The sequence below is a fragment of the Engystomops pustulosus genome, chromosome 8 (assembly GCF_040894005.1).
Source record: "Engystomops pustulosus chromosome 8, aEngPut4.maternal, whole genome shotgun sequence".
NCBI classification, from domain to species: Eukaryota; Metazoa; Chordata; class Amphibia; order Anura; family Leptodactylidae; genus Engystomops; species Engystomops pustulosus.
Window position 1 is genome coordinate 87,000,032 of NC_092418.1, and position 26,703 is coordinate 87,026,734.

The 26,703-nt window shown below is 39.3% G+C and overlaps 1 protein-coding gene across 1 annotated transcript in view; it reads left to right on the forward strand.

The window, feature by feature from the left end:
* Positions 1 to 26,703, forward strand: part of TTN (titin) — a 222,911-nt gene extending 196,208 nt beyond the window's left edge. Inside the window, exons 308-342 of the mRNA XM_072122667.1 lie at positions 13 to 309; positions 535 to 1,122; positions 1,208 to 1,510; positions 1,799 to 2,095; positions 2,227 to 2,514; positions 2,646 to 2,945; positions 3,043 to 3,345; positions 3,447 to 3,752; positions 3,853 to 5,619; positions 5,726 to 6,019; positions 6,283 to 6,570; positions 6,701 to 7,000; positions 7,096 to 9,162; positions 9,249 to 9,551; positions 9,744 to 10,049; positions 10,179 to 10,469; positions 10,556 to 10,855; positions 10,938 to 11,243; positions 11,418 to 11,723; positions 11,810 to 12,091; positions 12,167 to 12,760; positions 12,846 to 13,133; positions 13,228 to 13,527; positions 13,666 to 13,968; positions 14,337 to 14,639; positions 14,726 to 15,310; positions 15,422 to 15,727; positions 15,820 to 16,119; positions 16,236 to 16,811; positions 16,912 to 17,217; positions 17,322 to 17,915; positions 18,015 to 23,896; positions 24,466 to 24,619; positions 24,735 to 25,019; positions 25,477 to 26,703. Of these exons, the coding sequence (XP_071978768.1) occupies positions 13 to 309; positions 535 to 1,122; positions 1,208 to 1,510; positions 1,799 to 2,095; positions 2,227 to 2,514; positions 2,646 to 2,945; positions 3,043 to 3,345; positions 3,447 to 3,752; positions 3,853 to 5,619; positions 5,726 to 6,019; positions 6,283 to 6,570; positions 6,701 to 7,000; positions 7,096 to 9,162; positions 9,249 to 9,551; positions 9,744 to 10,049; positions 10,179 to 10,469; positions 10,556 to 10,855; positions 10,938 to 11,243; positions 11,418 to 11,723; positions 11,810 to 12,091; positions 12,167 to 12,760; positions 12,846 to 13,133; positions 13,228 to 13,527; positions 13,666 to 13,968; positions 14,337 to 14,639; positions 14,726 to 15,310; positions 15,422 to 15,727; positions 15,820 to 16,119; positions 16,236 to 16,811; positions 16,912 to 17,217; positions 17,322 to 17,915; positions 18,015 to 23,896; positions 24,466 to 24,619; positions 24,735 to 25,019; positions 25,477 to 25,775 (20,567 nt within the window). The 3' untranslated portion in view covers positions 25,776 to 26,703. The remainder of the gene's footprint in view (positions 1 to 12; positions 310 to 534; positions 1,123 to 1,207; positions 1,511 to 1,798; positions 2,096 to 2,226; positions 2,515 to 2,645; positions 2,946 to 3,042; positions 3,346 to 3,446; positions 3,753 to 3,852; positions 5,620 to 5,725; positions 6,020 to 6,282; positions 6,571 to 6,700; positions 7,001 to 7,095; positions 9,163 to 9,248; positions 9,552 to 9,743; positions 10,050 to 10,178; positions 10,470 to 10,555; positions 10,856 to 10,937; positions 11,244 to 11,417; positions 11,724 to 11,809; positions 12,092 to 12,166; positions 12,761 to 12,845; positions 13,134 to 13,227; positions 13,528 to 13,665; positions 13,969 to 14,336; positions 14,640 to 14,725; positions 15,311 to 15,421; positions 15,728 to 15,819; positions 16,120 to 16,235; positions 16,812 to 16,911; positions 17,218 to 17,321; positions 17,916 to 18,014; positions 23,897 to 24,465; positions 24,620 to 24,734; positions 25,020 to 25,476) is intronic.

A 26,703-nucleotide genomic window follows, 5' to 3' on the forward strand; every position in this document is an offset into this window, starting at 1 on the left:
TTTCTTTTACAGAGAGACCAAGCCCACCGGAAAAGCTTGCAGTAACCAATGTGACCAAAGACAGTATATCCCTGGGTTGGTCCAAACCAGAACATGATGGAGGAAGTAAGATTCTGGGCTACCTTGTAGAAGCATTAGAAAAAGGTCAACAGAAATGGGTCAAGTGTGCAGTTGTGAAGACAACTCGTCATGATATCCGTGGCCTCAAGGAAAATGTGGACTATTTCTTCAGAGTATTTGCTGAAAATCAAGCTGGTTTGAGTGATCCAAAGGAGCTTCTCCTACCTGTTACTGTTAAAGAAAAAGTTGGTAAGTATAATAATACTTCCTAACATTAACTAGGAGAGGTTAGCCTATATTCTATTTGTGACTCAAGGCATGTCCAAAAGGTCTGTAATTGATGTGTAGGTAGATACAATAATTAATTTTTCTTTTAAATGGGGCACATTTGCAAAATATTTGAAAAGTTGGGGTTTTGTGGATTAATTGTTGATTGTACTTTTTTACTACTAAATTTTTACATTTACATTTTAGAACCACCTGAGATAGACATGAGAGGCTATCCAAGTAACACTGTGTATGTCAGAGCCGGTTCAAACCTTAAAGTGGATATTCCAATTTCTGGTAAGCCTCTTCCTAAGGTGACACTATCCAGAGATGGACTTCTTGTGAAATCAACCATGAGATTCAACACTGAAACCACTGCTGAAAGTATAATCATCAATCTGAAAGAAAGTGTTGCAAATGATGCCGGAACATATGAGTTGACAGCATCCAACTCAAGCGGAACCACTAAAGCAACAGTCAAGATTGTGGTTCTAGACAGGCCAGGGCCACCTGTAGGTCCAGTGGCCATCAGTGATGTAACAGAAGACAGTGTAACACTTCAATGGGAGCCTCCCACTTATGATGGTGGAAGTCAGGTTACCAACTACATTGTCCTGAAGAGAGAAACAAGTACTGCAGCTTGGTCCGAAGTGTCATCCACAGTGGCTAGAAATGTCACTAAAGTCATGAAACTCACTAAAGGAGAAGAATATCAATTCCGCATTAAAGCTGAAAATCGCTTTGGCATCAGTGACCACATTGATTCAGAGAGTGTTACCGTGAAGCTTCCTTACAGTAAGTTTTCTGGAATATGTCAAGAATGATTAATATGAAATTCATCATGTTACAATTTTTCAACAATCTCTTGTTTTTTTTCTAGCCATACCCGGCCCACCATCTACACCATGGGTCAGCAATGTCACTCGAGAGAGCATCACAGTAGGTTGGCACGAGCCAGTCTCCAACGGTGGCAATGCAGTCATTGGATATCATTTAGAGATGAAAGACAGAAACAGCATCTTATGGCAGAAGGCCAGCAAGACAATCATCCGTACAAATCACTTTAAGGTGTCTACCATCAGTCCTGGTCTGATATATGAATTTAGAGTATATGCAGAGAATGCTGCCGGCATTGGAAAAGCCAGTCATCCATCAGAGCCTGTACTTGCTATTGACGCATGTGGTAAGTGAATGATTGAAAGAAAATGTAAACCTGATATTAAACTTGCTTTATATGCATTAAAAATTACCTATATCGATATTGAAAGCATACTTGCTAATCACTATCCCTTCAAAGTATCCAAAAAGCTATTCTTTCCTACAGTTGAACGTAGGGGCAGAAGTGAAGGCTAACTGTTTGGCCAAAACCCTATTTCTGATTTTTTTAGTTTTTTAATTCATGAATTATGAAAAATGAAAAATATTATCTGTTTTATAAAATGTATTGATTTCCAACTTCCTTTATTTACAGAGCCTCCAAGAAACATTCGTGTCACTGATATTTCAAAGGGTGCTGTGAGCTTATCCTGGCAGAAACCTGCATACGATGGTGGAAGTAAAATAACTGGTTACATGGTTGAAAAACGAGATCTACCAAATGGCCGCTTCACTAAAGCCAGCTTTACTAATGTTATTGAAACACAGTTTACTGTTTCTGGCCTGACTCAAGGCTCTCAGTATGAGTTCCGAGTATTTGCAAAGAATGCAGTTGGTTCTATCAGCAATCCATCTGAGGTGGCAGGACCCATCACTTGCATTGATACTTATGGTAAGTTAACTGCCTTTCACATAGCTACAAGAAGTTTTGCATAATAAAACTGGATCTAAAAGTTGTTTGTAGAAGAAAAGGGAAAATGTTCTGTGGATGTAAATATGACATATATTCACACTGTTTTACAGGTGCACCCCAGATAGATGTGCCACCAGAATATACAGATGTTGTCAAGTTCAAAGCTGGTGTTGCAGTCAAACTAAAACTTGGTATTTCTGGCAAACCTCTGCCTAGTATCGAGTGGTTTAGAAATGGAAAGGAACTACATACCAGTGCTCAGGTATCAATTGAAAACACCAGTGAGTTTTCATCACTCCTCATTAAGGAAGCATCACGAATCAACAGTGGACAGTATGAACTGAAACTGAAGAATGCCATGGGTGCTGCATCAGCAAGCATCAAAGTACAAGTACTTGGTATGTGACATGAAGCAACATTCCTGCCACCCACTTTTGTCTATAATTTTTTTTGTAGTTTTTTTGTCTGTAATTTATTTCTGTTTTGATACTTTGTAAATAATATAGATATTCAATTTCCCTTTCTGCAGATAAGCCTGGGCCACCAGCAGGAGTTATCCAATTTAAGACAGTTACAGCTGAAAAGGTTGCCTTTATGTGGGAACCACCTTCAGATGATGGAGGATCAAAGGTCACCCATTATATTGTGGAAAAACGGGAAACCAGCCGCGTTGTATGGTCTTTGGTCTCAGAAAAACACGAGGAATGTCAAATAACAGTTACCAAACTAATCAAAGGAAATGAGTACATATTCCGTGTTAGAGGTGTAAACAAATACGGAGTTGGAGAGTCACTGGAATCTGACCCAGTTATAGCAAGAAATGCATTTGGTAAGTTATATTCATAGTCTTGCAGTTGTTTTACATTATTTGAGTTATGTTGCCTGGATATTTCTAATATTAATGCATATATGTTATCATATTTTAGTTACACCTGGACCTCCAAGTATTCCTGAAGCAACCGCAATTACCAAGAATTCTATGACTGTATTCTGGTCTAGACCTACTGTAGATGGAGGAAGTGATATTAACGGATATTACTTGGAAAAACGTGACAAAAAGAGCTTGAGATGGTTCAAAGTAATCAAAGAATCTATTCGTGACACAAGACAGAAAGTAACTGGTCTTACAGAAGATGGCGAATACCAGTTCCGTGTCTGTGCATTTAATGCAGCTGGCCTTGGTCCCTTCTCAGAACCTTCAGATTTATACAAAGCTGTTGATCCGATAGGTAAGCCTGTATTCTTTGGATCCATATTTCTGAATATCCTACCAGTTAATGTAACTTATTAAGAATAAACCTATGTTTACTAACTATCTATCTTATTGCAGACAAACCTGGACAACCAACCAAACTGAAGATTGTGGATAGTACCAAGTCATCAATTACTCTTAATTGGACCAGGCCGGTCTATGATGGAGGAAGTCCAATCACAAGCTATGTAGTGGAGGTCAGAGAAGCAGATAATGAGGAATGGACTGTGGTCAGTGCTAAAGGAGAAGTCAGAACAACTGAATATGTGGTATCTCTTCTTAAACCTGGTATTGACTATTACTTCAGAGTATCCGCTGTTAATTCTGCTGGCCACGGAGAGCCTATTGAAATGACAGAGCCAGCACAAGCAAAGGACATACTTGGTAAGCCATAATGTTTTCATTACTAAATTTTCTATGCAGTTTTCAGAAGCTTTTTGTCTTTGGTATTCTCATTATTTTGTTTTCATTTTATCCTTTACAGAGGAACCAGAGATTGACTTGGACGTTGCCCTGAGAACATCCATTGTTGCAAAGGCAGGAGAAGATGTTCAGCTAATGATTCCCTTCAAAGGAAGACCTGCTCCAATTGTAACATGGAGAAAGGGAGATAAAAATATCAGTAATGATACAAGATATAACATTCAGAATACCGAATCATCAACATTGGTTGATATTCCTCAAGTTACACGTAACGATACTGGAAAGTATGTTTTAACAATCGAAAATGGTGTTGGCCAGCCAAAGTCAACATTTGTGACTGTTAAAGTGCTTGATACTCCTGCTGAGTGCCAGAAGCTGCAAATCAAAAATGTTGCTCGTGGCACCGTCACACTGGTATGGGAGCCTCCTCTGATAAATGGCGGAGCTGAAGTCACCAATTATGTTATTGAAAAACGAGATGCCACCAAGAGAGCATGGGCTGCTGTTACAACTAAGTGTTCTCACACATCCTTCAAGATTCTGAGCCTGTCAGAGAAAACTGCCTACTTTTTCAGAGTTATTGCAGAAAATGAGAATGGTTTGGGAGAACCATGCAGCACCACAGAGCCTGTGAAACCATCTGAAATCCCTGGACCAGTCAGAGATCTAACAATGAAAGATTCCACCAAAACATCTGTCACTCTCACTTGGAGCAAACCTGATTATGATGGTGGCAGCATTGTCAGTGAATATATAGTGGAAAGCAAACTGAAAGATGAAAAAGAATGGTCACATGCTGGAGTAAGCAAAGCACTTGAGTTTGAAGTCACTAAATTAAAGGAACTTGCTGTTATGGAATTCAGAGTTTCAGCTAAGAATGAGAAAGGATTGAGTGACGGTGTTATCATTGGGCCTATAACTGTTAAAGATTATGTTATTCCACCCGAAGCAGATATCTCAGAAATACTTGGAGGACAGATCACAGTTCGTATCGGACACAATGTACACATTGAGTTGCCATACAAGGGTAAACCCAGACCAACTATATCTTGGTTAAAGGACAATATTCCTCTGAAAGAAAGTGAAAATATCAGATATAAGAAAACTGAAGCCAAACTAAGCCTTAACATCAAAAATGTCAAGAAAGAAAATGGTGGCAAGTACACTTTGATTCTTGATAATAGCGCTATTCGCAAATCCTATGTAATCACAGTCATCACACTTGGACCTCCATCTAAACCAAAAGGACCTATTAGGTTTGATGAGATAAGAGCTGACAGTATCATTGTATCATGGGATGTTCCAGAGGATGACGGAGGAGGAGAAATAACATCATACAGCATTGAGAAACGTGAAACTTCTCAAACCAATTGGAAGATGGTTTGTTCCAGTGTTGCCAGAACAACTTTCAAGATTCCAAATCTTGTTAAAGGCACAGAGTACCAGTTTAGAGTGCGCGCCGAAAACAGATATGGCGTGAGTCCTCCTCTTAACTCTATTGATGTTATTGCTAAGCATCAGTTCAGACCACCAGGGCCACCAGGAAAGCCAGTTGTGTACAATGTTACAAGTGATGGAATGTCCATTACCTGGGATGCACCTGTATATGATGGTGGAGCAGAAATTACTGGTTTCCATGTAGAGAAGAAGGAAAGAAACAGCATCTTATGGCAAAAAGTTAACACTTCACCAATATCCAACCGGGAATACAGGATTACTGGCCTTATCGAAGGTCTTGACTATCAGTTCCGCGTCTTCGCAGAAAATTCTGCTGGCCTGAGCCCAGTGAGTGAACCAAGCAAGCATACTCCGGCTGTGTCTCCTGTTGGTAAGTAAAATAGAAGATCCACATAGTGACCTAGAATAAAACTTTTATATATGGTTTGTTAAAAATGAACTAAGTTTACATAACTGTGAATGTTATTCTTTTGCAGATCCTCCTGGAACACCAGACTACATTGATGTTACAAGGGAAACAGTAACACTTAAATGGACTCCACCTTTGCGAGATGGTGGCAGTAAGATCGTGGCTTACAGTATTGAGAAACGCCAGGGCAATGACCGTTGGCTCAGATGCAACTTCACAGATGTTTCTGAATGTCAATATACAGTGACTGGATTGAGCCCAGGAGATCGCTTTGAATTTAGAGTTCTTGCAAGGAATGCTGTTGGAACAGTTAGTCCACCTTCACAATCTTCAGGTTACATTATGACCAGAGATGAAAGCAGTAAGTATCCTGTTAAATGCCTTAATATATCTTATCAGTCGTAAAAAAGTTGAGTTAATAATGTCAATTGAGACAATTTCATTCAAGAGGTTCAGCCAGAATACAATAAGAAACCCCTCTATCTTTGTGATTAATTCTCCATTTCTTAGTTTTAACACTATATCAAAACTATCTGAAGATGCTTCACTATAGTTTGCATTTTATTTACCTATTAATGCTGATTAAGTAATTTCCTTGTACTTATTTATTTTTTATTTTTAAAGTTGCTCCTAGCATTGAGTTTGGACCAGAGCACTTTGAAGGACTCACTGTTAAGGCTGGAGAAAGCATCAAAGTTAAAGCTTTGATCAAAGGACGTCCTGTGCCTCAGGTTGTTTGGCTGAAGGATGGTAAAGAAATTGAAAAGAGACTTGCAGTGGAAATTAACAATGGAATTGGATTCAGCTCCATCTACGTAAGAGATGCAACACGTGACCATCGTGGTGTCTATACAGTTGAGGCCAAGAACTCATCAGGGACCAAGACAGCTGATATGACAATACGGGTGCAAGGTATGTCTACATTTACAAGACAATAATTATTTGTAACCTCCCTGTTCTGAATAGACATTAGGTGTATCTATAAACTTTTATAATATATATATATATAGACTTTCTAATGACTTTGTATTTGTTTCACTAGATACACCCGGACAAGTTGGAGGACCTATAAGATTCAGCAATATTACTGGTGAAAAATTAACCTTATGGTGGGACCCACCTACCAATGATGGTTGCTCTGTTATAACTCATTATGTCATTGAAAAACGGGAGACCAGCAGATTATCCTGGGCCCAGGTTACAGACCAATGCGAAGCCTGTTCACACACAGTTAATAAATTAATCAAAGGAAATGAATATCAGTTCCGTATCTCAGCTGCTAACAAGTTTGGTGTTGGAAAACCCCTCGACTCAGATCCTGTCATTGCACAGATACAATACAGTAAGTCAAAATTCTGAGGATCCTTAATTTACTATGTTGTATATGTAGATATTATTAAATAATGTACTATAAATACTGCTATCCTTGTTTTTTAGCCATTCCAGATGCACCAGGAGTACCAGATGCCACTCATGTGAATGGAGACAGCATTACAGTAACATGGGCAAGACCAAAATCTGATGGTGGAAATGAAATAAAGCACTATATCTTGGAAAGAAGAGAAAAGAAGAGCTTAAGATGGGTTAAAGTATCCAGCAAGAAACCCATCACTGAGACCAGATATAGAGTAACTGGCCTGGTTGAAGGAAATGAATATGAGTTCCGCGTAGTGGCTGAAAATGATGCAGGACTTGGAGAGCCAAGTGGAATATCCAGACTTATTAAATGCAAAGAGCCTGTAAATCCACCAAGTGCTCCTAGCATTGTGAAAGTTAGTGACACTACAAAAACATCAGTAACACTGGAATGGACAAAACCAGCATTTGATGGTGGTATGGAAATTATTGGCTACATCATTGAAATGTGCAAAGCTGATCTTGGTGAATGGCACAAAGTCAACGCCGAAGCTGTAGTTGCTACCAAGTATACAGTTGTAGACCTTGAGGCTGGTGAAAACTACAAGTTTAGGGTCTCTGCTGTAAATGGAGCAGGAAAAGGAGACAGCTGTGAAGTTCCTGCAACAGTACAGGCAACAGACAGGCTAACATCTCCAGAAATAGATATTGATGCCAACTTTAAACAGACACACATTGTTAGAGCTGGAGCAAGCATTCGCCTGTTCATTGCTTTCAAGGGTAGACCCACACCAACAGCTATCTGGACAAAACCAGATTCCGACCTTAGCATAAGGGCTGATATTCACACTACAGACTCATTCAGCACCCTGACAGTGGAAGACTGTAACAGGTATGACGCTGGCAAGTACACTTTTACCGTAGAGAACAACAGTGGCAGCAAATCTATTACATTTACTGTAAAGGTTCTAGATTCCCCCGGACCACCAGGACCAATTACATACAAGGATGTCACAAGAGGATCTGTGACCTTGTTGTGGGATGCTCCAATTAACGATGGAGGTGCACGTATTCATCACTACGTAGTACAGAGACGTGAAGCAAGCCGTCGCAGCTGGCAAGTTGTCAGTGAAAAGTGCTCTAGGCAAATAATTAAGGTTACAGATCTCCTGGAAGGTCAACCATACTACTTCCGTGTTTCAGCAGAAAATGAATATGGTGTAGGAGAGGCATATGAAACACCAGAACCCATTGTGGCCACAGAAGAGCCAGCACCACCAAAGAGATTAGACATCATAGATACAAGCAAATCGTCTGTCTCATTAGCTTGGCTCAAACCTGAGCATGATGGTGGCAGCCGTATTTCCATCTATCTTATTGAAATGAAGCAGAAGGGATCAGATCACTGGGTTGAGGCTGGTCAAACCAAACAACTAACTTTGACAATTGACAATCTCATTGAAAATACTGAATATGAGTTCCGCGTTCGTGCAAAGAATGATGCAGGATACAGTGAACCAAGAGAAGCATTCTCATCTGTCATAATTAAGGAACCTCAAATTGAGCCTACAGCTGATTTAAGTGGCATCACCAGACAACTTATCACTTGCAAGACTGGAAGCAATTTCACAATCGACATACCAATCAGTGGCCGTCCAGTACCAAAGGTTACATGGAAACTGGAGGAAATGAGACTCAAAGAAACTGACAGAGTAAGCATCAAAACCAATAAAGACAGAACAACCCTTACCGTTAAGGACAGCATGAGAGGTGACTCTGGAAGATACTATCTGACACTTGAAAATACAGCTGGTGTGAAAACATTCACTGTTACAGTCATTGTCATTGGAAGACCAGGTTCTGTCACTGGACCTATTGAAGTTTCTTCTGTATCTGCTGAATCTTGTGTATTGACTTGGAGCGAACCTGAAGATAATGGTGGGACTGACATCACAAACTATATTGTTGAGAAACGTGAATCTGGCACAACTGCCTGGCAGCTTGTTAACTCCAGTGTCAAACGCACACAGATCAAGGTTACTCGCCTTACCAAATACATGGAATATACCTTCCGTGTCAGTGCAGAAAATAGATTCGGTGTCAGCAAGCCAGTTGAATCTACACCTATTGTTGCTGAACATCCTTTTGGTAAGGACACAATTTGTTTTGATACATATTGTTATGTCTATACACAGTGATATCAGAGATTAATTCTGTGTTTGTTTTCTTACTAGTACCACCAAGTCCACCAAACAGACCAGAAGTCTACTCTGTTTCTGCAAATGCCATGGGCATCAAATGGGAAGAACCATACCATGACGGTGGAAGCAAAGTTACAGGATACTGGATTGAAAAGAAAGAACGTAACACCATCCTATGGGTGAAGGATAACAAGATCCCATGCTTCGATTGCAATTACAAAGTTACAGGATTGGTTGAAGGTTTAGAGTATCAGTTCAGAGTATACGCTTTGAATGCTGCTGGTATCAGCAAGGCCAGTGAAGCCTCAAGACCTGTAATGGCCCAGAATCCTGTTGGTAAGTGAACTGTCTCAAATACTTATTTTAAAATTCTGCCATACTTTGAAGCTCTGATTTGACAGTAGTAGATAACCTTATTGCTAGACTTTATTCATATAGATTACATTTGAAGCCAATTTGGTTTTTATTATATTTCACTTATATGAAACAAAATGCAGTAATAACACTTAATCCATTTTACTTCTAAAGATCCACCAGGAAAACCAGAAGTAACAGATGTTTCAAGATCTTCTGTTGCATTGAAGTGGTCTGCTCCCCTTTATGATGGTGGCAGCAAAATCGTGGGTTACATCGTTGAACGCAAACCATTCAATGAAACTGGAGATGGACGCTGGCTGAAATGTAACTACACTACAGTCTCAGAAAACTTCTTCAATGTCACAGCTCTTAGCGAAGGAGAAGTTTACGAGTTCCGTATCCTTGCCAAGAATGCCTCTGGTGTAATAAGTGCCCCATCACAGTCTACCGGCGCTGTTACCTGCAAAGATGAATATTGTGAGTATTTGCACAGTATTTATACCATAACAAATACAAAAAATATTGTTAGAAAAAAAATGCTAATTTAACCTATTTCAGAAATTACAGCAATCACTAAAATTGAATTTCTGATTTTTTCTTCATTAGCACCACCTAAAGCCGAACTTGACAGTAAACTCCAAGGAGATGTTGTGACCATAAGAGCAGGTTCTGATCTTGTCCTTGATGCATCTATTGGTGGCAAACCAGATCCCAAAGTATTCTGGTCAAAGGGAGACAAAGAACTGGAACTTTGTGAAAAGATCTCTCTACAATACACAAACAAGCGCGCTGTGGCTGTTGTGAAATTCTGTGACAGAAGTGATACTGGAAAATATACTTTAACAGTTAAAAATGCAAGTGGAACTAAGTCCGTTTCTGTCCTTGTTAAAGTACTTGGTAAGTATACCATATGTTCTATTGGACACAATCATAGGTCAAATGAAAATGTATGTAATAATTAAATTATTATCTTTGGTTTGTAGACTCTCCAGGTGCTTGCGCAGGCAAGATCAATATCAGCAGAGTTACAGAGGAGAAATGTACACTTTCATGGAACGCACCACAAGAAGATGGAGGTGCGGAAATATCTCACTACATTGTTGAACGCCGTGAAACCAGTCGTCTAAACTGGGCTATTGTTGAACCTGAGTGCCAGACACTTTCATGCAATGTAACAAGGTTGATAAAGAACAATGAATATATATTCCGTATAAGAGCAGTCAACAAGTACGGAACAGGTCTTCCACTTGAGTCTGAAGCCATTGTTGCAAGAAATTCATTCAGTAAGTAAACTATCTTTATCGGTTTTATGCAAAGTGTTACAGGAATTGTTTGCAAAATATATAATATTCAAAATTTTTACAGCTATTCCATCACCACCTGGAGCACCCGAAGCTGTTGGAGTTGGCAAGGACCATGTCATCATTCAGTGGCTGAAACCAGAATCAGATGGCGGTAGCGAAATTAGCACCTACATTGTAGACAAACGGGAGAAGAAGAGTGTCAGATGGACAAGAGTGAACAGAGACTACACCATTTATGACACTCGTTTGAAGATCACTAACTTATTGGAAGGAAGCGAATACCAATTCCGTGTTAGTGCAGTTAATGCAGCTGGAAACAGTGAACCCAGTGATTCATCTCCATATGTTCTGTGCAGAGAACCTACATGTAAGTTTTAGAAGAGATTTTCATGTAACAATTGACATAAAATAGAAATAATTTATTTAATAAAACATAAAATAGCAAAGAGTAAAATCATAAAATCTTTAGAAGATGCAATACATTTAATTATTAAACCTAAAAGTATGGTTATAAACATAACATGTTTTTGTTTTCTTCTAGATACCCCTGCAGCTCCATCTGTTCCAAGAGTGGTTGACACCACTAAACAGAGTATCAGCTTGGCCTGGTCTAAGCCTTTGTATGATGGAGGTTCTGACATCTTAGGTTATGTTCTTGAGGTAAAAGAAGAAGGTACTGACCAGTGGTATAGGCCACACACAACTGCTTTCCTAAGAAACCCTGAGTTTACAGTGACAGGATTGAAGACAAGCCACAAATACCGATTCAGAGTTGCCACCCTAAACGCTAATGGCTCAAGTGAATTTAGTGAATCTTCAGCGGAGATTGAACCCGTTGAAAGAATAGGTAAGAAATATGGGAAAAAAACTTTCAATCCATTTGGATATTCTGTGTATATTTGGTGATATTAAAATTTTGAATCTTTCTCCCAGAAATTCCTGACTTGGAGCTTGCCGATGACCTTAAAAAGATTGTTACTGTCAGAGCTGGAGGCTCATTACGTCTCATGGTATCTGTAACTGGAAGACCATCTCCAACAATCTCATGGAGAAAAGAAGGTGTCGATCTTGCAAGCCGAGCCATGATTGACATTACAGACAGCTATACATTACTTGTCATTGAAAAAGTCAACAGATATGATGCTGGAAAATATATTATCGAGGCTGTCAACCAGTCTGGCAAGAAATCAGCCACAGTTGTAGTTAAAGTTTATGGTAAGTTAAAACACAGCCTCAATGTAATTCAGTTTTGAATTGGTTCAAGTTGCTAATATCTCATACTTTTTTCAGATTCTCCAGGCCCTTGTGGCTCAGTAAAGGTAAAAGAAGTCTCCAGAGATTCCGCCACACTCACTTGGGATGTGCCAAAACTGGATGGTGGAGCCCCAGTTAATAATTACATCATTGAAAGACGTGAGGCCTCCATGAGAGCCTTTAAGACAGTAACTACCAAATGCAATAAGACAATTTACAGAGTCACTGGTCTGGCAGAAGGATTAATGTATTACTTTAGAGTTTTGCCAGAAAACATTTACGGTATTGGTGAACCATGTGAAACATCTGATGCAATGTTAGTGTCTGAAGTTCCAATGGTACCACAAAAACTGGAGATCGTTGATGTTACTAAATCCACAGTATCTCTGGCATGGGAGAAACCTCTTCACGATGGAGGCAGCAGACTAACTGGCTATGTTATTGAGGCTTGTAGAGCTGGAACAGAGAAATGGATGAAAGTTGCAACTCTAAAACCAACTGTACTTGACTACACTGTCACATCACTAAATGAAGGAGAACAGTATCTGTTCCGAGTCAGAGCACAAAACCAAAAGGGTGTCTCTGAGCCACAGGAGATTGTAACTGCAGTAACTGTTCAAGACCAGAAAGGTAAAATAATAATCTCACATGTAATTCCTGTACTTGGTCTATGATATGAACCAGTTTTTGACATACCTTGTCTATCTCTCTTTAGTGCTGCCTTCCATTGACCTGGCTGGAATACCTCAGAGAACATTGCATGTATCATGTGGCAGACCAATTGAGCTTGCATTACCTATTCATGGTCGCCCTCCTCCAGCAGCATCATGGTTCTTTGAAGGAACCAAGATTAAAGAGGTTGATCGTGTTAAGATTGAAACTGTGAATAAAGTAGCCAAACTAACCATCCGTGAGACAACCATCAATGATACTGGAGATTACACACTTGAACTTAAAAATACAACTGGAACAGTCTCTGAAACAATTAAAGTTATCATTCTTGGTGAGAAATAGTTTTTTTTATATCACTACAAAACAAAAAATTTTGATTTGGTATAAATAATTAACTTTTGTCTATCTTTTCTTTTTGGTAACAGACAAACCAGGACCACCTATTGGACCAATTTCTATTGATGAAATTGATGCAACATCAGTGTCTATTTCTTGGCAACCACCAGTGATGGATGGTGGAGCTACAATTAGTGGCTATGTTGTGGAACAACGGGATGCTCACCGCCCTGGATGGTTACCAGTTTCTGAGTCTGTCACAAGGACAATGTACAAATTCACAAGACTCATTGAAGGCACTGAATATGTATTCAGAGTGGCAGCTACAAACCGCTTTGGCATTGGTTCCTACTTACAATCTGAAGTTGTGGAATGCAAGAGCCTTATAAGTAAGTGTATTATTTTTATCCTATTTAGATACTGGATTTCATCTTTATTTTAAGTAATAATAAAAAGTGTACAAATAAACAAATAATAATTTTTGCCATAAATCTAATTGCTAATTGGTGTTTGCTGTCTTATTTCAGGTATTCCTGGTCCACCAGAGACTCCACAGGTGTTTGATGTGTCACGTGATGGTATGACTATAACTTGGAATCCTCCAGGTGAAGATGGTGGTTCACAGATCGTTGGTTATATTGTAGAACGCAAAGAGGTCAGAGCTGATAGATGGGTCCGTGCAAATAAAGTACCTGTGACGATGACTCGTTACCGATCCACTGGACTTATTGAAGGCTTGGAATATGAACACCGTGTTACAGCCATTAATGCAAGAGGAGTAGGAAAACCAAGTCGCTCCTCCAAACCTGCTATTGCAATGGATCCAATAGGTATGTTATCTGAGATACTTTTTGACCTGCTTGGTATAACTTGTAGCATATTAGAGAACTACAAAAACCAGTAGTATGTAAATCAAGAAACACCAATATTTGTATAATCTTTCTGTAAATGGGTTGCCCATTTACAGTACATGGAAACCATTAATTGATTGTAATACAAAGTTACATAAAGTTCTATAGAGCACTATAAACTCTCTAAAGTAGAACTCAACTAGAGCTTAAAGATGAGGATTTCAAGTAGAGCCAAAAAGATGACAGTATCACTGTATATAACAGGACTTAGATTAAGACATAGCCCTTGATATAAAATTATGTACAATTACATTTCTATATTGATATATTTTAAACTGTTTTTACAGAACCTCCTGCCAAACCTCAGAATCCAAGAGTTACAGACACAACAAGAACATCTGTTTCATTGGCATGGAGCCCACCAGAAGAGGAAGGAGGATCTAAGGTCACTGGTTACTTGATTGAAATGCAAAAGATTGATCAATATGAATGGACTAAATGCAATACAACACCAACCAAAATCTGTGAATATACCCTTACTCACTTGCCACAAGGTGCAGAGTACAGGTTCCGCGTTATGGCATGCAATGCTGGAGGACCTGGAGAGCCAGCTGATGTTCCAGGAACTGTTAAAATCACTGAAATGCTTGGTAAGTCATTAACACATTTTAGCTATTGATAGGATAACAAATTTAGGTGACAATATTGGATTTTATAACTCCTTTTCTTTTTACAGCATATCCTGATTATGAATTGGATGAGAAATACCAGGAAGGTCTTGTTATAAGACAAGGCAGTGCAATCAGAATCACCATACCAATTAAAGGAAAACCAATCCCGATATGTAAATGGACTAAGGAAGGCCGAGATGTCAGCAAACGGGCAATGGTTGCAACATCTGACACTCATACTGAACTTGTCATCAAAGATGCTGTTAAAGAGGACTCCGGAACTTACGACTTAATTCTTGAAAACAAATGTGGCAAAAAGGCAGTTTATATTAAAGTCAAAGTTATTGGAAGCCCAGATACTCCAGAAGGTCCTCTAGAATATGATGACATTCAGGCCCGCTCTGTGAGAGTAAGCTGGCGAGCACCAGCTGATGATGGTGGCTCTGATATCCTTGGTTACATTGTTGAAAGAAGAGAAGTACCCAAAACTGCTTGGTATACAGTTGATTCACGTGTTAAGGGAACATCTTTGGTCGTTAAGGGACTCAAAGAAAATGTTGAATATCATTTCCGTGTCTCATGTGAAAATCAGTTTGGCATCAGTCGTCCACTAAAATCAGAAGAACCTGTTGTACCAAAGACTCAACTGAGTATGTATCAATTGGCCTTATCGATATATATGTAGAAGTTGTAAAATATTTTGTTTCAGTAGTAGAAAATAATTTATACATGTTAACTATGTATCAATTATCAATTTGCAGATGTACCAGAGCCTCCAAGCAACCCACCAGAAATTATGGATGTCACCAAGAGTACTGTCAGCTTATCTTGGTCTCGTCCTAGAGATGATGGCGGTTCTCGAGTCACAGGATACTATATTGACCGCAAAGAGACAACTACAGAAAAATGGGTTAGACACAATAAGACCCATATCACTACAACTATGTATACTGTCACTGGACTTGTTCCCGATGCTGAATATCAGTTCCGTATTATTGCACAAAATGATATAGGACAGAGCGAACCAAGCCCAGCTTCTGACTCAGTTGTTTGTAAAGATCCATTTGGTAAGTGGATGAAAAAACTAATACAGTTATTTGAGCTCAACTAATATAAATATTATAATAATATTAAAATTATTACACTTTTTACTTTCCAGACAAACCCAGCCAACCAGGTGAGATTGAAGTTACCTCTGTATCAAAAGACAGTATAACTATACAATGGGAAAAACCAGAGTGTGATGGAGGTAAAGAAATCCTTGGGTACTGGGTTGAATACAGGCAATCTGGAGACAGTGCCTGGAAGAAATGCAACAAAGATCGCATCAAAGACAGACAGCTCACCATAGGAGGTCTACTGGAAGCTACTGAATATGAATTCAGAGTGTCTGCCGAAAACGAAACTGGAATTAGCCGACCTCGTAGAACGGCAATGACTGTGAAAACTAAACTTACCTGTAAGTTTTACATTAATAGTATTTATAATACTATTTGCCTATGCAAGTGTATTTTGTATGTATGCAATTTACCAAGTTCTATTTAATAAAACGGATTTACAATTTTCTTTACACAGCCGGGGAAGCTCCTGGCCTACGTCAAGAAATTAAAGATGTCACAACTAAACTAGGAGAAAGTGCCAAACTAACCTGCCAGATTATTGGTAGACCATTGCCAGACATCAAATGGTACCGCTTTGGCAAAGAACTGGTACAAAGTCGCAAGTACAAAATGTCCTCCGATGGACGTAATCACTCACTCACTGTCTTGACCGAAGAGCAAGAAGATGAAGGCCTTTACACTTGTATTGCTGTTAATGATGGTGGAGAAATTGAAACTAGTGGAAAACTGCTTTTGGAAGCCACTCCACAATTCCATCCAGGATTCCCTCTGAAGGAGAAGTATTATGCAGGAGTAGGAACAACTCTTCGCCTTCATGTGGCATATATTGGACGTCCTGTGCCAGCAATTACATGGTTCTATGGCAAAAAACCATTGAAATCTGGGGAAAATATCGCCATTGAAAATACTGAACATTATACCCACCTTGTCATCAAGAATGTGCAACACAAGAGTCATGCTGGCAAATACAAGGTGCAGCTAAGCAACATATTTGGAACAGTTGACACAGTTCTTAATGTTGAAATACAAGGTAAATTATAACTTTTACAATAATAAGGCTCCTTATGCAATTCATGTACTTTATATGATGTGAAATGCAAAATTAAAAATGTTATTTTTTTTCTCCACAGATAAACCAGACAAGCCCACTGGTCCAATTGTTGTTGATGCCTTACTGAAAAATTCAGTTGTCATCAGCTGGAAGCCACCAGCAGATGATGGTGGATCAATGGTGACTAACTACGTTGTGGAACGCAGAGAAGCTAAGGAAGGTGAAGAGTGGCAACTAGTATCTTCTGCAATTTCTGGAACCAGCTGCCGCATTGTAAATCTGAATGAAAGTGCTGGCTATTACTTCCGTGTTTCTGCTCAAAACTTATATGGCATCAGTGAACCTTTGGAGATACCATCCATTGTTTTAATAAAGAGTCCATTCGGTAGGTAGAGTTGCAGTAATTGGTAAACAATAAAGTACATATACATGTCACAAATTTTAAAAAGTAGAAAACTGTTACTAAAGTAGTACATATTTACTTTACAGAAAAACCAGGAGCCCCAGCTAAACCAGTGGTAACAGCCATCACAAAGGACTCCTGTGTTGTTTCATGGAAGCCACCCACCACCGATGGAGGTGCAAAGATTACAAATTACTACCTTGAGAAGCGTGAGAAGAAGCAGAACAAATGGATTTCAGTGACAACCGAGGAAATTCATGAAACAGTCTATTCTGTTAAGGGTCTCATTGAAAATATGGAATATGACTTCCGTGTTAAATGTGAAAATCTTGGAGGTGAAAGTGAATGGAGCGAAACATCTGATCCAATTGTTCCTAAATCTGATGTACCCATCCGGGCTCCACAGTTCAAGGAAGAACTCAGAAACCTTAATGTTAAATACAGGAGCACAGCTACGTTTGTCTGCAAAGTTGTGGGCAATCCCAAGCCTGTAGTCAAATGGTTTAAACAGGGTAAAGAGATCCTTCCAGATGGAGAAAAGGTGAAACTGCAAGAATTTAAGGGTGGATATTATCAGCTTGTTATCACAAATGTCTTTGAAGATGATGCTACAGTTTACCAAGTTAGAGCCACCAACCAAGGAGGATCTATTTCTGCTACAGCTTCTTTGGATGTGGAAGGTAAGCAGAATTTGTAAACAATTTTTCGATATTTTCCTTTTTTTGTTGTCCACCTAACTAACCTTGTTGTATTTTGTATTTTCTTTTTTTTCAATATAGTTCCTGCTAAAATTAATCTGCCTAAGCATCTTGAAGGAATGGGTGCTGTTCACGCCTTGAGAGGTGAAGTTGTCAGTATCAAAATCCCATTCTCTGGCAAACCAGACCCAGTTATTACTTGGCAGAAGGGACAAGATCTTATTGACAACAATGGACAATATCAAGTTATTGTTACCAGGTCATTTACCTCACTTGTGTTCTCAAATGGTGTGGAAAGGAAAGATGCTGGCTTCTACGTTGTCTGTGCAAAGAACAGATTTGGAATCGATCAGAAGACAGTAGAACTGGATGTTGCAGATGTTCCTGACCCACCCAGAGGCCTTAAAGTCAGTGATGTCTCAAGAGATTCTGTTAATCTCACCTGGACTGCCCCAGCAACCGATGGCGGAAGCAAAATTACCAACTACATTATTGAAAAATGTGCTACTACAGCTGAGAGATGGATTCGAGTGGGACAATCACGTGAGACTCGATACACTGTGGTTAACCTATTTGGCAAAACAAGATATCAGTTCAGAGTAATAGCTGAAAATAAATTTGGACAGAGTAAACCATCTGAGCCAACAGATCCAGTTGTCACAAAAGAAGACAAATCAAGAATGTTGAATTACGATGACGAAGTCTCAGAAACAGAAATTTCCACCACAAAAGCAACACATTCTTCCACAAAAGTACTCCATGAAAGGTACTCCATTGCTGAAGAGCTTGGACATGGCCAGTTTGGAATCGCTCATCGTTGCATTGAAAATTCCTCAAAGAAAACATACCTTGCTAAGTTTGTAAAAGTTAAAGGCACTGATCAGGTTGCAGTGAAGAAAGAAATTTCTATACTCAACGTTGCTCGCCACAAGAACATCTTGTATCTCCATGAGTCATTTGACAGTCTGGAAGAACTTGTTATGATCTTTGAGTTTATATCTGGTGTTGACATATTTGAAAGAATCAGCACATCAGGATTTGAACTCTGTGAAAGAGAAATTGTTTCGTATGTCCGCCAGATCTGTGAAGCTCTTGAGTTCCTTCACTCACATAGTGTTGCAAACTTTGACATCAGAGCAGAAAATATTATTTATACAACCAGAAGAAGCTCAAGTATCAAAATTACTGAGTTTGGTCAAGCAAGACAGTTAATACCTGGAGAAAGCTTTAGACTCCAGTTCACTGCTCCTGAGTACTATGCACCAGAAGTTCACCAACACGATTTGGTCAGCACTGCAACTGATATGTGGTCTCTCGGTACACTTGTCTATGTACTTATTAGTGGCCTGAATCCATTCTCTGCAGAAACAAACCAACAGATTATTGAGCACATTGTCAATGCCGAATACAACTTTGAAGATGAAGCCTTTAAGGATATCAGCTTGGAAGCATTGGATTTCATTGACCGACTCTTGGTGAAAGAAAGAAAGGGTCGTATGACTGCAGCAGAAGCTCTTGAACACCCATGGCTGAAACAGAAGACTGAAAAGATAAGCACAAAAACAATAAAGACATTAAGACACAGGCGGTATTATCAGAGCTTGATTAAGAAGGAATGGAATTTTGTAGTCTCTGTTGCTCGTATCTCTTGTGGAGGTGCAATCAGATCCCAGAAAGGTGTCACTGTTGCTAAGGTTAAAGTTGCTTCAATTGAAATTGGACCACTGTCTGGACAAATAACACATGCTGTTGGAGAAGAAGGAGGCTATGCCAAATTCTCATGCAAGATTGAAAACTATGATCAATCAACACAGGTCACTTGGTACTTTGGCATCCGTCAACTGGAAAACAATGATAAGTATGAAATCACATATAATGAAGGTTTAGCTACTATTTACGTTAAAGACATCAGAAAATCAGATGATGGCACCTACAGATGCAAAGTAGTTAATGACTACGGTGAGGACAGTTCATACGCAGAACTGTTTGTCAGCGGTGTGAGAGAACCATTTGAATACTACAGATGCAGAACTGTAAAGAAAGTAAAACGTAGAATTGATGCCATGAGACTTTTGGAGAGACCACCAGAGTTCACCTTACCTCTGTTTAACCGCACTGCTTATATTGGTGAAAATATCAGATTTGGCGTAACAATTACAGTCCACCCTGACCCACAAGTTACATGGCTTAAGTCAGGACAGAAAATCAAACCTGGCGAGGATGACAAGAAATATACCTTTGAATCTGACAAAGGATTGTACCAGCTTATCATTCATAACTTGACCACAGATGATGATGCTGAATACACAGTTGTGGCAAAGAACAGATATGGTGAAGACAGTTGCAAAGCTAAGCTTTCAGTTATTCCTCATCCAGCAGCAGCCGACAATACTTTAAGACCAATGTTCAAACGTCTACTGGCAAATGCTGAATGTCAGGAAGGTCAGTCTGTTCGCTTTGAAATCAGAGTTTCTGGCACTCCAAAACCAACACTTGCATGGGAAAAAGATGGTCAGGCCTTGTCACTGGGTCCCAACATTGACATAATTCATGAAGGCCTTGATTATTATGCACTTTACATCCGAGATACCCTTCCAGAAGATTCTGGCTACTACAGAATCACTGCAACTAACAGCGCAGGATCAACAAGCTGTCAAGCATATCTGAAGGTAGAACGTTTGAGGTATGTCAAGCATGAGTACAAATCTGAAGAAGAGCGTAAAGTACATGTTCAAAAACAGATCGACAAGACACTGAGACTGGCAGAAATCCTTGCCGGTACTGATTCAGTTCCACTAACTCCTGTAGCTCAACAAGCTTTAAGAGAAGCTGCTATTTTGTACAAACCAGCTGTAAGCACAAAAACTGTGAAGGGAGAATATGAAATCACCAAAGAAGAGAAGAAGAAAGAAGTAAAAGCAATTCGCATGCCATATGAAATACCACAGTCCCGAGTACATGCCGTGTCTGCTCTCGAAGAAGATCAATCTATAAAGAAGTTTGTACCAATGTCTGAAATGAAATGGTACAAGAAATTGAGAGATCAATATGAAATGCCAGAACCTCTTGAGCGTATTGTCCAAAAACGTCCAAAACGTATTCGTCTTTCAAGATGGGAGCAATTTTATGTAATGCCACTGCCACGTATCTCTGATCAATATAAACCTAAATGGCGCATTCCAAAATTGTCCCAGGACGATCTTGAAACTGTCAGGCCAGCTCGCCGTCGTACACCATCGCCAGATTATGAACTTTATTACAGACCAAGACGACGCTCTCTTGGAGATGTTTCTGACGATGACCTGCTTCTCTCAGTCGATGACTACTTGGCTATGAAAAGAGTTGAAGAAGAAAGGCTTCGTTTAGAAGAAGAACTTGAACTTGGCTTTTCTGCTTCTCCTCCCAGTCGCAGCCCACCAAGATTTGAGCTATCAACGCTTCGTTATGCCTCATCAGATGCTCATGTCAGCAGAGAAAAGAAAAGTGAGGCAGAAGCCAGATACACAAGTTACCAGATCCCAACTAAAGAAGAAGTAACAACAAGCTATGCAGATCTCAGAGAGCGTTATGAGAGAGCTGTGTATAAACCACCAAGACAAAAGCAAAGAATTTTTGAAGATAGAGAAGATGAAGAATTACTTCGCCCATACAGCACAACTCAGAGGCTTTCTCAGTACACAAGAGATCTTGAACATATGGAAAAAGAAGAAAAAAGTAGACTGCTGTCAAGGAGAGAAAGATATGAAATAACTGATGTTGAAGAATCTGAGGAAGCATTTAGCCAAATAAGCGCCAGAAAGGTACGCCAAACATCTCCTGAAGTAACAAGATTACTCGGCAGACGAAGATCACTTTCTCCGACTTATATTGAACTTATGCGCCCTGTGTCAGAACTAATAAGGCCTCGTTCAAAACCAGCAGCACCAGAAAGACGATCTCCTACACCTGAAAGAACAAGACCACGGTCTCCCAGCCCTGTTTCTAGTGAGAGATCACTGTCACGTTTTGAAAGAACAGCAAGATTTGATATTTTTTCAAGATATGAATCAATGAAAGCAGCTCTAAAAACACAAAAGTCTTCTGAAAGGAAATATGAGGTGTTGACTCAACAGCCTTTCACTCTGGATCATGCTCCACGTATAACATTGAGAATGCGATCTCATCGTGTGCCTATTGGCCAAAACACTAGGTTTATTCTTAACGTACAGTCAAAACCTACTGGTGAAGTCCAATGGTATCACAATAGTATTGAAATTCATGAAAGCAGCAAATACCATATCTCCAATGTAAGTGGTGTTTTGACTCTAGAAATAATTGACTGTCAACCTGAGGATAGTGGAACATACCGTGCTGTTTGTACAAACTACAAAGGTGAGACTTCAGACTATGCAACACTAGATGTTTCTGGAGGAGATTATACCACCTATACACCAAAGAGGAAGGATGATGCAGTACCCAGGTCTGCTTTCCCAGATCTCCTTAAATCAGAGGACTATGCAATTTCATCATTTAAGAAAACTTCTGAAATTGAAGCAAGCTCTGAAAGAAGGGAAGTTAGATCACAGATTACATCATTAAGAGAATCTAAAGAAAGTTATGAGGCATATGCATCTGAAGAAAAGAGAGTCTCAGCTGCAGAATCAAGAGCACTAGAAGAGCGAGTTGTGTCTAGAAAATTTAAGACCTCAGAACCTGCAAAAATTCTAACAAGGCCACAATCTGTAACAGTGTCTGAAGGGGAGCATGTTAGATTTTCATGCGACTTTGATGGTGAGCCAACACCAACAGTTTCATGGCTGCTTGCTGGACAATCCATCATCTCATCTGTCCGCCACCGTATAACTTCCACAAAATATAGCTCATCCTTTGAAATTACATCTGTCAAGCTGTCTGATGAAGGAAGCTACACAGTAGTGGTTGAAAATTCTGAAGGAAAGCAAGAAGCACACTTCACATTGACAATTAAACGTTCAAAGGCAGCAGAGAAAGGTGTCACCTCCCCACCCAGAGTAAAATCTCCAGAGTCTCACAAAAAATCTCATGACTCGATAAAATCACCAAAACGAGTGAAGTCCCCAGAGCCAGCTACACCAAAGAAGTCTTCTGCCAAATCACCTGCAGACAAAGTTCAATTACCTGCTGTTACAGCTCCAAAGATTGCCCAAAACCTGAAGGCCGTGGCAAGCCATGACACAGCAAAACTGACAACTGTAGTAGAAAGCACACTGCTTAATGGTAGAGAAGTGTCATGGTTTAAGGATGGCAAGAAGCTGAGGGAAGATGGTCATTTCAGCTTCCACTACTCTTCTGATGGGACTTATGAACTGAACATCCATAATATTTCTGAAGCTGACCAAGGTGAATATGTTTGTGAGATTGTTGGGGAAGGAGGTGTGTCCAAAACCAGCCTGCAGTTTGTGGGACAGACATTTAGAAGTGTCTTCTCTCAAGTTTCCAGTGTAATCGAATCCAAAAAATCCGCTCAGAAAGCCACATCTCTGTCAAAAGCTGTAGTTCATGAAGAAGTTACTAAAGCAGAAGAAATCAAAACCATTCACACTGAGACTAAAGCTTCTATTAGTAGTGTCAGTTTCAGTGAAGGCCAGAAAGTCACCCTTAAGGCCAACATAGCAGGAGCATCAAATGTCAAATGGATGCTCAATGGATATGAACTGAAAAACTCTGAAGACTACAGATATGGAGTTTCTGGCAGTGATCAAACTTTAACCATCAAGAAAGTCAGCAGTAAAGAACAAGGCGTTCTTACCTGTGAAGCAAGAACAGATCAAGGAATTGTCAAATGCCAATTTGATCTGACATTAGCCAAAGATTTATCAAACGCACCATCATTTGTATACCAACCCAAATCTCAAAATGCAAATGAAGGCCAGAATGTCATCTTCACTTGTGAAATCACTGGTGACCCAACTCCTGAAGTTGAATGGTTTAAAGACAATGTACCAGTAAGTAACTTTATTTTTCTATGATAAAATATCTGATAAAATATTTAGATGTTAAAATCATTGAAACTTTTTTTATTAAATGAATATTCTGTTGTTATACCCTTTCTCCACTAGATAGAGAATAGTTGTTGGAATGTCCCAAGAATCCCAACTGACCATGAGTTCCTTACTTTGAAAGTTTGTTGTCTATCTCAAGCATTTGCTTGGAATTGAATGAGGCCCTTGCTCTCTTGATTGTTGGGATGTTACAGTATTTCCAAGCTACCTTTTTAAGTTATGAAAAGATACAGATTGATATTTTAATATTAGTTATAGTTTCGTATAATTCTACATTTGTGTAAATACAATATTTAAAGTGCATAGTAAAATTTACTTTTATTTTGGTAAAAGATACACAGTCAAAGTAATAAACGATGGCTACATATCGGACTCCAGTTTTCGAAGCCTTAGCAACTCCAACGTCCTGTTGCAAGAGGACAGATGATTGCTGTATTGGTTTCTGTATTTTTGTAGCATTAGCTACTCTTCTGTCCGAGAAAATAATTGTGTGTTTTTGTGTCCCTTTTAAGATTTCAGTCTCATCTCATATCAAAGTGTCCCGATCTAAGAATACATACACTCTTGAAATTCAACAAGCAACTGAGAAAGACAGCGGCAAATATACAATCAAAGCCAAAAATTACCATGGACAATGTTCTGCGACTGCATCATTAAATGTTCTCCGTAAGTATTTCAGTATTATCCACTTAATATTTCTTCTCTAAAGTTGATATAACTGTACGACACTAAATGTTCATGTTCCTTGTATAACCATAATTCTATCTTGTTCTTTTTAAAGGTCTTATTGAAGAACCTTCAAAACAGGTTATACTTAAAACTGCTGGTGAAGTTAGCCTTCAAGAAAGTTTTGCTATGCAAGCAATGCAGATGTCTGCCTCCAGACAAGAGGCATCTTTCAGCAGCGTAAGCAGCAGCAGTAGTGTTTCCGAAACCAAATTTGCAAGTATGTCTTCAATGAAAGAAGCGTCCTTCATGGAAATGCATTCCAGCAGCATGATGGAGTCCTCAAGCCTGAGACACATGGAAAGTTCATCCAGCAGGATGCTTGCAGCAGGAATCAGAGGTAAGCACAGTTCTGTCACCAGTTACTTATTTAAACACTTTATATTACAGTTTTTCCCTTGAGATCTTAGGATCATTTATAGTAAAAACACAAAATACTGTAATCTTATCTTCTCAACCTATGTGGTAAACAAAAGTCAACCATCCCCAATTGTGAACATTTATTATGCATTTCCGAATATTCTAGCCAAAATGCATCGATAAATTTGAGGCGCTGTATTGTGTTCCCGGACAATATTGACAATCCAAGACGATTTAAGTAGATTCCTTAGAAAAGTAGAATGGGCCAAAAAAGATGTAATTCAATACAACAGAATATCTTGATGAAGTGTTAAAATGTCATGTATGATGAGGATTGTGACCACTTAGAAGGATGTCCCAATTTATAAATCAGATATAATGCGCATCATAAAGAAATCTTACTGATATAATTTTGTATGTATATGTCTTATTTAAAGGGAGTTCCCCCAAAATCGAAGCTCTTCCCTCCGATGTCAGCATTGACGCAGGAAAGGTTCTTACTGTAGCTTGTGCCTTCTCTGGTGAACCCACTCCAGATATTGCCTGGTCTCAAGGCGGACAACATGTTCCTACTGAAGAACAAAGAGGACGCGTTCACATTGAAACCTCTGAAGACCTGACTACGCTCATCATCACAGACGTCAGGAAAAAGGATGGCGGGCGTTACACACTGAATCTTACAAACTCTTTCGGATCGGACTCTGCTTCTGTGAATATTAATGTTCGTACACCTTAAATGATTTATCGTTTACATTCACTTGTAGAAATACAAGTGATTCACTAGCACTGGAACTGATTTGTAAATAGAGAAATATTTTTTTACCTACTTGTAAGACAAAGTCCATAGATTTACACTATATCTTACTCTTATTTGACTTAAGAGATTGACATTCTGTACATACTGTATATAGCCGAGTTGACCGGTTATGGAGTTCTGTACCATATATTTTGTGACGTTTAAAAAAAAAATTTGCAACGGAACGAAACGGTGGGCAGGAGAAAGTTTCTTAGGAAGCGAATACCTTGCCTACCATTAAACTATGTGCCTCAACACCATGTTGATGTCTAAGTATACCTCAGCAGGTTGAGAAACTCCCTGTTGATGACCTACACCCAGAAGAGGATGCTCTACACGAACTATGCAAATACTATATTTGAGATAATGGCAAACATTAGGCGCTGCTTGCAACTACCCTCCTGTAAGCAATACTATAATGTTTCCATTATTTGCGGACAATAACCGTTTACTGAGACTATAACTTATTTCTGAGCAAAGTGCAAGCGGCCAGCACTTTGTTCAAAACATTTTTCTCTGCCCTTTTTCTGACACGTCGACTCCCTCAACTTGCTTCACAAAGTAACATCACCTGGCCATACCCTCATCGAGGCAAGTTCAGAGACTCGTGTGCAGAATCAGTGGCACAACTCCATAGAGGTTCTATGGGTGCAGTGATTGTGTGTGGTAGAGTAGAAAGTATTACATGTTGTGAGAACAGGGCACAAGTAAAGAACCACAGTTAAACTGTTGATAAGATCTTCTAAAAGCCCTTTACTTTGTTGTAGCTCTTCCATGTAGTATTTGTCGTGATTGTATTATTATGTATTTATTGAACCTCTTGGAGCTAGTTCATTGATTGCAATAAAGCATGCTATCTGCACCAATA